At 43.0% G+C, this 11,763-nt stretch overlaps 1 protein-coding gene across 1 annotated transcript; it reads right to left on the reverse strand.

Annotated features, from left to right (window-relative positions):
- Positions 1-3,597: 3,597 nt before the first annotated feature.
- NPVF (neuropeptide VF precursor) lies at positions 3,598-6,891 on the reverse strand (the record flags this gene model as incomplete). The annotated part of the gene is made up of 3 exons (XM_082846302.1): positions 3,598-3,649; positions 5,165-5,571; positions 6,754-6,891. The coding sequence occupies 3 exons, from the start codon at positions 6,889-6,891 to the stop codon at positions 3,598-3,600; spliced, it is 597 nt and encodes a 198-aa protein (XP_082702428.1).
- Positions 6,892-11,763: the final 4,872 nt, after the last annotated feature.

Consider the following 11,763-nt stretch of genomic DNA (forward strand, 5'->3'; position numbering starts at 1 on the left):
TTCTTTACAAGTAGAGATCCATCTTTGTTGCAAAGAATATCAAAAGTGAAGTTTTAATCAAAACACCAAAATCTGACAGATGTAAAATTCCAAAGCCAGATCACCGTGTGCAGACTTTTTAAAGGAAATGGTTGGAAAGTGGTTCCACTAAGTCCTCAATTTTCTCACCCACGTGGAGACCATGAAAGTATAAGATTTGGGTTTATGAAGAGATTTCTTTGGGGAGCATTGTTACCCTACTGCGAATGCCCCCCACCCATGCCCACGTGCTGGGGATTACTGAGTCCATTACTCTTCAGGGAGGATCTTCTATACGATGAGGAAATGTGTTCCATGTGGTTGAGAGAAACAAAAAATTGGTGCTCAACTCCAGGTCAAAAAGCTAAAGAGTCTGGGGGCAACAAGATAGAAGAGGCATGTTGGGATCGCACCCAGTGTGGAGGGCGAGCTGTGGGTAACCAGGTATGAGCTGCAGGGAAGAGAGATTTGCAGAAGCTGTTTCGAGTCCTACTCGAGAGGACCCCTAGAAGACCATGTCCCAGGGTGAGGGCTGAGGCCAGCCATGATGCGTGGTACCGTCCTCTGGGTCCTGAGAGTGAATCCATACACCCTGGCAAGAACTGTTCTATAACTCCTTGCCTCTCATCTCAAATTCTCTTCCATCCCAGAAGAGTCCAACAGAGCCAGAGAGTGAGGAAGCAGTTGAGGTTGGAAAAGAGAGCAGAAGTCGATCTCATTCCTGTCCCCTAACTCAGACCTCACATGGTGAGGTGAAGTGTTGAAGATGAATGAAAGAATGTAGATTGAAACGTTGATTACAATGGAATTGAGACTGTGCATTTTGACTTAGGCCAAAGAACAGCTAAGAGCATCAGGGAATTTCCTGGCATCTGGCCAAGTTTCCATCCAGGGCCAGGGGAAGATTTCTGCACATTTCCTTCCCCACCCTTTACATTTTAAAGGGGGCAGTGAGACACACACAAAAAATTGAGTTTTGACTACATTTCATGAATTGTGCAGTTACATTTTTTACCCACTGTGGGATGTAAGTAGACCTCTCAGGCCTGTGTGACAGGTTGGCCTTTGTGTTTCATGTAGAAAATGAAAGCTGCTCTGATTAATAAATGGGGGAGGGGGCACTGGATTTTGGGAGAGTAGGCAGAGGAGCCAGCAGGACTGAGATGGGGGGGAGCAGGACAGACTACATAATTTGTGGGGCCCGATGGAAAATGAAAAATGCAGCACTCGTTCAAAATTATTAAGAATTTCAGGACAGTGACAATAAAGCACTTAACCAAATGTGGGGCCCTGTGCACCTACATGGGTCACATGCCCATAAAGCCACCCCAGTGAGCATCAGAGGTTAGAAGAGGAGGAGACCCTGCTAGGGGTCCAGGTAAAGAGAGACTTGGGAGAAGAAGCTTGTCTAGTTAAGACTTTTTCAGTGTAATGATGTGCAATGTGATCGCCTCTTTGAGATCCCACAAATCTGCAGAGAGATCGCAAACTTCCTTATGTGAATGGATTTCTTGTAGAAGCTGGTGAAGGGGGTGGCAAGTGGCTAAAACAGAGTAAGCTACCTGGTTAAGGGGACAGCTGACACCTGGTTATTCACCTAACGTTTTCCATAAATTTCAAAGGTTTAGGTAAAGAACCCATGTTCTATGACAAGAGATTTCCTTGCATCATGTAGTATCAAGGGATCGATTGGTCTTTTTGTTTATTTATTAGTGCAGCAGGATGTTGCATACTTTCACTTTGCTCAGGATGGGCAACTGGGGACCAAATCTGGAAGTACAGAGGCTCTAAATACTTGACATTGTAATGGAAACCATGGATGGCGGGGGCCAGACACTCCTTCTGGGTTTAAGAAGAGATGGCAGAGCCACATCAGCCCCTGCCGTGGCCCATGCCCCTCCCAGCGATGTATGAGAGGTTGACTGGGAGGGGGCTGCTGCAGCTGCCCCTCACCCCGAAACCAAGCAAGAGAGGTTCCTAGAAAATCACTCGTACAGAGTGGGATCACGAAGCAGATCACCCATTTCTGATGGGTAGTTTGTATTGGCAGTAGGCTTGCTGATCTGCCTCTGCCCCTCCTAAGCAGGGCAAAGGGGGTTGGAGACAGAGGGGGGCAGTGGTGGGGCAGCCGAGGAGCAGCTTCAGTCCTGCCTTGGCATGACAAGGCCATCTGCCTTTTCTATAGATGAAGTGGATGCTGAGAAGGTAGCTGTCTTGAGCCTTTCTTTCTGGCAATAAGAGGCCATGGAGAGTACAGGTGGGATGAGGGTGGTTGGAAGAGATCAAGGAGCATCCAGGTCTCTTAGGTCACTGACCTAGGCAGTGTGAAGTTCCCTCAGTGCTTCCCGAAGAACTCCCTTGTAGAAGCAACATTATATAGAGAGGATGAGACAGGGACTCTTGATTCCCATCCCCATCCTGCCCATCCCCCTCCCTTGCCCACCCAACACCCTGGAGAAGATAGGAGATTTTTTTCCAGAGGCCTACCGTTCTCCCTCCCACCACCCTACCTCGGGCGTGAGAAAGGGCCGGAAGAGAAAAAGAGCAGCCTTGCTCCTTTCCCACTTCACGTCCTTCCAGCCCCCAGCCCTGCCAGCAATGGGGCAGGAGAAACTTTCCTTTGGATATGAGGCTGCCATCTTCAGCTGGACTTGACTGAGTTTTTTAATTTCAGGAAGTGACGAGGAAGTTTTAGAGTCTGTCCAGGGTATCATTAAGGTGGTCTCTACCCAGCAGGAAAAGGAGATTCAACACAGCCCAGCTGGGGGCAGGATGGGAGAGAATTAATACCATTTCTGGCTTGCACCCTAAGGAATTGAGGTTGCTCAATAAACTGATTAATATCTGACTAAGGACTTCTCCTTCTATGATAGAAGTTGAACCACTGTGCATTCGCGTGGTGGTGTACTCTGTTTATAAATTGTTAGTTTTAAGAGTGTGATTAGATTTTCTCTGCAAATCAAAAACTTGAAATATTAAGTGAGGAGAAAAGAGACACACCAGAAGGCAAATTTCCAGATATAGATAGAAGAGACACTTAGGTATCTAATAACTGTCTTTTTCTTTTATCTTTCTTTTAAAAAAATTTTTCAATCTATCACGGATTCACTAACAGTTGATGCAATGGCAGAAATAGGTGTATAAAAATATTTGTAAATAATTTATTATTCACGTTCATTTATTTGTCAAACATGTTATTCTGTTAAATTATTTAATATTCATCATAAAATTTGCCAGGCTACTCCTCTATTTAATTTTTTACTTAAGTGTGACTGTGTTCATACGATAGTGGTGTGGCAAATCAGTCTCTCTCTCTCCTCTTCTCCCCATTACTAGAGGCTTCTTAAGTATATTCAATGCTCTTTTTATTTAGACAAAATTACTTCATCTTTCATTTCATCTTTACATTACAATATTCTTTACATTTTTTTAAAACTTTCAATATATTAGCTGTACTGAGAAGGAAAAATTGCTGTGAATGATAATCTATTAAGAGAGGGCAATGACTTCATGCCTTGTTGTCTTCACCTCAGAGTTGTTACAGCTTTATGTCGTCTTTAGGAACAGGCTCCAGATTTCTTATTTTTCTTGTTTCAATTCTGCATCATCTATTTTCTTCAATCCCAGTCTCCTAAAATGTAAGCAGTACAAAATATTCTCGTCCATCACAACAATAGCATGTAAAAGAAAGCATATGCAAATGCAGGTCATGACCCTAATTGCCTAATTATACCTGAATTGAATTGTGTTGCACTTGAAATGAGTGAGATGTTGATGGGATCCTGAATTTGTCATGGGCACTTAGAATGACAATGTTACCGTTGACTCATCTCTCTCCCTCATCACCACCCCATTCCCAACATCTGATTAGTTGCCAACCTCTACCTGTACAATATCTCAGGACCTCAGCAGAAACATCAGTGGTTCTCCTTTTCCTGATAAACAACATTCAGAATATTTTATGTGGCTCTGAATATCTGCACCCTCTGCTCTTACCCCACCCTTCTTGTCTTCTTTCCTCTTCTCACCAAACTGAGCCCCAGCTCTTCTTGGCTCACCTTGCTTTAGTGCCTTTGCTCATACTCCTCTCTTTGCCTGAAAATACCCTCTCTCCTCCCTCTAGTCTCTGAATGTTCAAAATAGAGTCACCATTCAAAGTCCAAGTCATGAAATATCCCTGGATTCCCACATGAAGAAACATTCTTTTTTTTTGAGTCTCTGTAAGACCTTATTAGTGCCTCTCATATCATTTCATTTATCCTATCAAATATTGGGGCTTACTACCTGCCAGACAGTTCTAGGCGTTGGGAATATAACAATGGACAAAACTTATGGGATTTATAGAACTGAAATTCTAGTAAAAAGGATGAACCCTAAATATATAATATGTCAGATGAGGATAAGTACCATGGTAAAAATAAATCAGGAGTGCTCTGAGAAGCTCTCACTGATAAGATGTCACAACCTGCCTCCTTATTTCCTTCAGATCTTAACCAAAGGGTCAGGTTCAATTTTATATAAAAAAATTTTTTAACATATGCTCTGTACTAGAACATAATAGTAGCTTATTAAATTTTTGAACCTCTTGTGGTAGCTTGTGCTCTGATTTGTACTAGTATATAATTCAATAAATACATATCAATATAAAGAATGATTATAATAACAGGAATTATTTATAAAATGAGATCCTAGAAAAAGAAATTTTGATTTAAAGTTGAGGAAAAAGATCTTCTGAATTTGAGACCTGGGTTATTGAGATGGTGTCCTTTGTACCAGCAGGCAACTCCCTCATGCAGGACCTTTTATGCTAGAGAGGTCAAATGTTGGACAATATGTCATAGGCATGAATTCCCGATTCCGTCATCGCCTGTTACTACTTAGTGAGTGACTATAGAGTAATGAGAGGGATGCCCATATGTGGCTTAGGGGAAGCTATCTCATTATTTCATACCTGTAGTCATGATTATAACTGACCTTCTATAGCTCTCACTTTACAGGTGTTTATTTCCCTGTGCCTTTTCCTTTTGCCTTCCAAGAAACCTAACTTTCTTAGAAACTTCTTTCGAAAACATGTAAGCCTTTTTAAACTTTCTGGATTAGCTCTACATAACTGCCTATGCATTTTAATTGGTATTCAAGTACTTACCTTAGGTTCTTTTGATCAGGATTCTGGATTTCTTGGGGCTGGCAGGTCACGGAGTAAAGTAACCCATTGGCAGATGATGAATGCATGGATTGTTGGAGCAAATCACTCAGTGTCTTGGTGACACTTTTGGCTATTGTTGTTCTCCCAAACCTTTGGGGCAGATTAGGAACATGTCTCGAGATGCTGTCCTCTGTATTGCTTCCAAATCTCAGAGGCGGGTTGGCCATCGCCCCAGTGCTTCTTTCTTCTTCCACGGTCCTCCCAAATCTCAGTGGCAAGTTGGCTACTGAGGGTGGCATTTTGTTGACTGCAGGTGTACTCATCTTAATGACGTTTTTTGGACCCCAGTCTTTTAACTCTTCAAAATTGAGACTTCTTTCTTTTCCCCAGCAGAGATCTCCTCTAGGCTATAATTAGAAATAACCATTAAAATAACATTATTATTATAAGCAATGGATTTAAACCCCAAATTAAGTTAAATCCAGACTTTAATCTGTAGAATTGTTAAAGCTGTGAACAAAGTTTGTGCTTTCATGTGCAGAATTTTTAAAATAAATAATTTGTATTAAGCTTCTTAAAGCAATCTAGTTTCACCGTCCCTGGACTATTGTAAAACAACTCTAAAATATTAATAAAATATATACAGTGCATGCAGCAATGTGTTCGAGCAGCAAGAACATAATGAAGTAGTGAAATGAGGCAAAAGTCTATTTTACAGCAGTTATTCTCCTTCAGTTTTGATTCATGTTGTTTATGAACTATTTCATAGATTTTTATATTTTGTTTTTAGAGACACCTCCCACTGCCTCTCCATTTCTCTTGTTTCCCTCCTCTTTAAAAGCCAAAGTGGTGGGCTCATGAAAGCAGAGATGCTAGCCACATTTTGGGGTACAGCTGGAGGAGACTTCTTTTTTACCTGTTCATATTCAGAGTTCCACTCTAAAAGCATTTCTCAAGAAATTGATTGCATTTTTGTCAGTACGTAAATTATATTAGTAAAACACCGATTGCTTTGTGTGTTACTACACCACTACTATACCAACTTTAAAGCAACCACTTAAAATACGGCAAATATTTAATTGGATTTAGTTTTACCATGAAAGTTTGTCCATATGAAGATTTTTAAATAACTGTTTTCTGATTGTAAAAAGTAATACCTATTCATTTCAGCAAATTTGGGAAATTCTATAAAGGCATAGAGAACAAAATAAAAATAACAGGGAATTCCACCATCTAGGGATAAACATTTTGCTTTGATATAGAAAGACAATTCAAATGTCCAGCTGAAATGTATCCAGTGCTTATTTCTGCAACTACTTATTACAGCTGTGCACTTCTGAGTCAAATCGAAAATTAATGCGCCTTAGGCTTGCAAAGTATCAAACTCTGCACTAAAATGGTCGTGAGAGGCCAAGCTGTGTGCTGTTGTGCTACCAAATACAAGTTAGAGCCGTACGCTGCCATGCGAAGGCTGAAGTGTGACAAAAAACAAAACACAAACTTTTTCCGTACTCTTTACAAAAGCACTGGACTCAGGACAGATGTTCAGTAGTTTATGCTAGTCATGTTAGATAGAGTTAAAAACTTACCTCAGAATATTTGTCATAATTCTTTTTGCTGTGAAGATTGGGCATCATTGATTCATCTGAACAGAAGATGTTTGACGTTAATAAGATTGAAGTGGCTAAAGTCAGTAAAATGAATTGTTTTGATGAAATAATTTCCATTTTGTCCAAAATCTAGAATTAAGTTTATATGTGCAGTCTGATGTCTATATGAAGAGAGATTGTGGTCTTTTTATCCTGTCCAAAAACAAAGGAAAGTTCACTTTCACAGCGAACTCAATCCCACGTGTTTTAAGCACCAACATTAATTAGTGTTTAACTGAAATATGTATGTAAGGAATGTGGGTAATTCATTCTAGGAAGACAGCAACGTTTCTGCTTGCAAATTCATTAACTTTGAAAATAATTTTCTTCCTTATGAAGAAGCATTTAATTAGATAAGTTTGGGGCCATCGTCATTAAGATTCCAAACAGAATGCTTCATTTCTCTGAGCTCAAACAAGAAGTATTTTCTTTTTGGTGTTTACGTCAATTCTTGGGAGAAGGAAAGAAAAGTATTCAATACATGCTAGCTCTGTTAAAAAAAAGTGTTTTTTTTCACACAAAAGAGTTAGGCGTAGTATTTTCAAAATGTCAGACAAAATTACAAGTGTGAAAAGAATTCCAAATCACATAAGACCCAAATAAAATGCCATTAATTAACTTTTTGTAAAATGCTGTTTGGTTATTAAAAAGCTTCAGGAGTAAATGTCAACTGTAACGTGGAGGGTGTGCATAAGACCCAGCGATTGGCATTTTGACAAACTGGCTGTCTCAGGAGAAGCTGGAGGCAGCTCAAGGCTTTTTGTATTTGCCCTGTGGGCCTTATTTGGCAAAACTGTATAAATCACCGGGATTTTATTTCTATGACGATGCCGCATCCTACCTTCCACCTCAAACCCCTTAAGAACCCTGGCAGAGGATTGGTAAATCACACACATGCTAATTTTGTTGCTCCCCTGGCCCATATTATTTAGGTAATGTTGTGGTCTGTGCACGGGTTGGAAGAAGAATTTCCAGACACGAAGTCTTTTAGAAAAGAGTGAGTTTATTGAGAACAAAGAGCAGAGTTAGTGATGGGCGCTACAGATACAGCCAGTCGGCTCTCCCTGGTCTATCAGGAAGTCCTCCCGCTGTATCTCCTTTCTTTCTTTCCCTGCCCAAGTCGCATGGTGCACGGTTCGTACCTCAGTTGCATGGTTTGTGCCTTAGCCACACGCTCAGGGGTCATCTCTCATGGTCAAGATGTGATTGTTGGGACAGTTGGCCCATTTTGTGCCTTAGTCGTGCGGAGAGATCACTGGGACAAAGGGAATGCCTTTCGTCAGCCAGTGACTCTCAGTACCCCCATTCTACGGCATACAGGCGAAGAATGGGTTCTGGTACGTCTCGGGAGCCTCCCTCAGACTCACCCCTCGGCTGTATCCTTAGGAACTGGAAAAATTTGACCCTGAAAATCTCAAAAAGAAGAGGCTCATTTTCTTTTGTAACATGGGTTGGCCCCAGTTTACATTGGGGAACCAAGAACAATGGCCTCTTAATGGCACACTAAATTATAACATGATCCTCCAACTTGACCTCTTTTGCCGGAAACAAGGAAAGGACTCAGAGATTCCTTATGTCCAGACCTTTATGGCCCTTAGTCAGAATCCGGATCTGAGGGACTCATGCCGCATGTGTCTTTCTGTTGCCGCCTTATCCCCCCGACCCCCTCTGTCTCCCTCTCTAGCAGATCTCCTAGACGACCCTCTACTTGACCTTTCCTGTCCCCCACCTCATCAACCCCCTTTGTTTCAACCCCCGCCCCCGCCTCAACCCACAGCTCCCCAACAGGTACCCCCTTATCGGGGCAAAAGCCCCCTCTCCTCACACAAGATCAAGAACTGCCCAACGCCAGGAAACAGGTTCTAATGTGCTCCCCCTAAGGGAAGTAGCAAATGGAGACATGGGCATTATTAGAGTCCATGTTCCCTTTGCCATGTCTGACATTTTCCCAAATTCAAAACAAGTTAGGTTCCTTCAGTCAGGATCCCACCACTTTTATTAAGGAATTTCAGACCCTCACTAGAGCCTTTGACCTGACCTGGCAAGCCATTCACTTAGTCCTGACCACTTGTACTCATGAAGAGAAAAACAGGATATGGGCATTAGCCCAAGCTTGGGCAGATGAGTCACAGCTCTGTTTCCAAAACCTGGATGGATGGGGACCCATTTGGGGCTAGCTAAATGACTCTCTTTGTAACTACACCCTCAATTTTAATTAGACTAGCCTGGAGTGGAATCCCTGGTCAGAGGAAAATAAATGATGTACATGAAGGTAATTTCACTTTGTATTGGGGAAAGTCAAGGAAAAATGAGACTAAGAAATATATTAATGAAGACCATATACCCATAAATTGCTCGGCCCTGGGAACTAAATATGTGGGGATCGGTGTGACCACCTGACACTTACTTAGTTTAACCTCCCGACAAGACTTTCCTCCAAAATATAACATAATTCAACTAATATTTAGAAATTTGTTATGCCAATCCCCCCATCACACTCATAATCAGTCAGAGCCTGGCTTCTCCCCTTTATGTATAGATGATTATTTCCTCAGTGCCTGGCCTTCCCAATGTAATCCTAGGCCATGGGACCCCAGTCTATTTCCAGAGGAAAACTCCCAAAACGTCAGGGCCTGGCTCTGGGGACCCACAACAGGGGTATCCTTGAGGTGCACCAGATTTTCATTTCTATGCAGTAACAGGGTCTGTATGGATCTTCCCACACTTTGGAGGGGCTCCTGCGCAATTACTGTGGTGGTCCCAGAGGTGACCATTATGACTACAAAGGATTTAGCTTCCTTAGGCATTCCCAACCTTGGGTCCTTCCTCGAGGAGGCCTTCAGACCTGTCTGGGAGAGACAAAAACAAACCAGTGATTGGGGGGACATGCTTATGATAACCCAGTTCTTGAACTGCCTGAAATAATACACAGCGTTTTCAGAGGGCTCTTTGGTTTGCAGGCATACCCCTCTTAGAGAGGAGCGTTCTCCATCTCACCATCATGGTCCAGGAATCTTGCAATGCTACAGTAGCAGCCATTGAGGAACAGCAGTCAGCCCTAGGCTCTCTGGCCAAGGTGCTTTTACAAAATAGGAGGGCCCTTAATGCTATAACAGCTGAGGTGGGAGGTGTCTGTGCCCTACTAAATGAGACAGGCTGCTTCTATGCTCATACCTCTGGCCAGGTTGAAGAAGACCTTCAGAGTCTAAAGAAAAAGATCAAGTTAACAGAATATTTAAAAGAGAGAGCAGAACAGTGCCCCAGCTGGCTTTCCAGCCTCCTCTCCTCTATGGGGATCCAGATAGGGACATGGCTGTTTCCCTTGTTGGGACCATCAATCCTGATAGCCTTTGTTTTGTTGTTTGGACCCTGCATATGAACACATTATCTAAGTTCATCTCCCAACAGGTTCAAAAGATTCAATTCCAGATGGTGCTACAACAAGGATACCAGCCAGTTGGCACATGGACTATGTTGGAGCAAGCCACCTTATCATTCCGCGGGCTCTCATCTCCCTCCGTAAATACACCCTGACAGAGAGCGGGTATCGGGAACCCAGGACCCCTCTAACGCCCCTGTCCAGCAGGAAGAAGCTAGGAACGGTCATCACCCCTTTCCCCAATAACCTGGGCTCCTCTGGCCGGAGATGGGGATAGGTAGATAGTCAGTCATGAATGGGGTATTAAGGGGCCAAAGATTTGGCCCATAAATAAAAAGAGGGGAGAATGTGGAGCCCTGCATCAAGGACACCCTACGTCAAGGACACAGGACAAAAACTCTGGAATTAACCAATCCCCCATAACAACTGTTGCCATGGGCTCTCCTGATCTAAACTGGACAGCCCCCCGACTCCATATCAGGTAAAATATTCACCATGTAGCAACCTTATAGCATCCTGACCAATCACCTAATGCCATCCTGCCAGCAGGAATTTTCTTTGTCTTGAGGCTATAAAAGTTGGCTACTAGCCTGCAAAGGGGGTCGACTTTCCCTGGCTACCAGGAAGTCGGCCCGCTGTTCTTGCAGTGACCCTTCTCTTTTATAAACTCTGTCTTCCTTACATTCTGCCTTGTGTCTGGAAATTCTTTTCCAACCTGCGCTTGGACCACAACAGGTAATCTCGCATTGCCACAGGCGCATGGACATCATGGCATAAGAAAAGAATTTACAGAAATAAATGCTTATTTACTGAAATGCCAAAGCAGGTCTCTTTTGGAGCAGCTGACTGGTATTCTATTTACTTATTCATTTGGCTGCCTTGCATCTTTGTTGCTACACCCGGTCTTTCTCTAGTTGTGGCGAGCGGGGGCTACTCTTGGTTGCGGTGCATGGGCTTCTCATTGTGGTGGTTTCTCTTGTCGTGGAGCACAGGCTCTAGGCGCGTGGGCTCCGTAGTTTTGGCTCACGGGCTCTAGAGCGCAGCCTCAGTAGTTGTGGCGCACAGGCTTTGTTGCTCCGCAGCATGTAGGATCTTCCCGGACCAGGGCTCGAACCCATGTCCCCCGCGTTGGCAGGCGGATTCTTAACCGCTGCGCCACCAGAGAAGTCCCTGACTGGTATTCTTAAAGACCTCCTTTATCACTAGACTGCCTACGTTCTAGAGAAATCATTACTTGTTCCCACCTCTCCATTCAACCCTCTCAGGAGAAAAAGACCTTGCACTGATCGATTTCTAACACTCCAGCTACTTCTAGATACAGGCACTTAGAGGTGAATTCACAAAAGAGCAAATCATAAAATTGCACCTTTTATGTCAAGAATTGTACCACCTCTAGCTTCTCTCACCAACCTACCATAATTTGAGGTATGAGATGGGCAGAAGTGAAGACCTTTCTCTCTATTAAAGATCTACAGAATAAATCAGAAAGTTGAAAAACAATTGTGGGTAAACTCTTGGGTACCCCAAGGTCACACTTGCCTGTGGCCTCTCTTAAGGCAGTTGACGTCACT

This window comes from Leucopleurus acutus, assembly GCF_964270905.1.
Source record: "Leucopleurus acutus genome assembly, chromosome: 9".
NCBI lineage: Eukaryota > Metazoa > Chordata > Mammalia > Artiodactyla > Delphinidae > Leucopleurus > Leucopleurus acutus.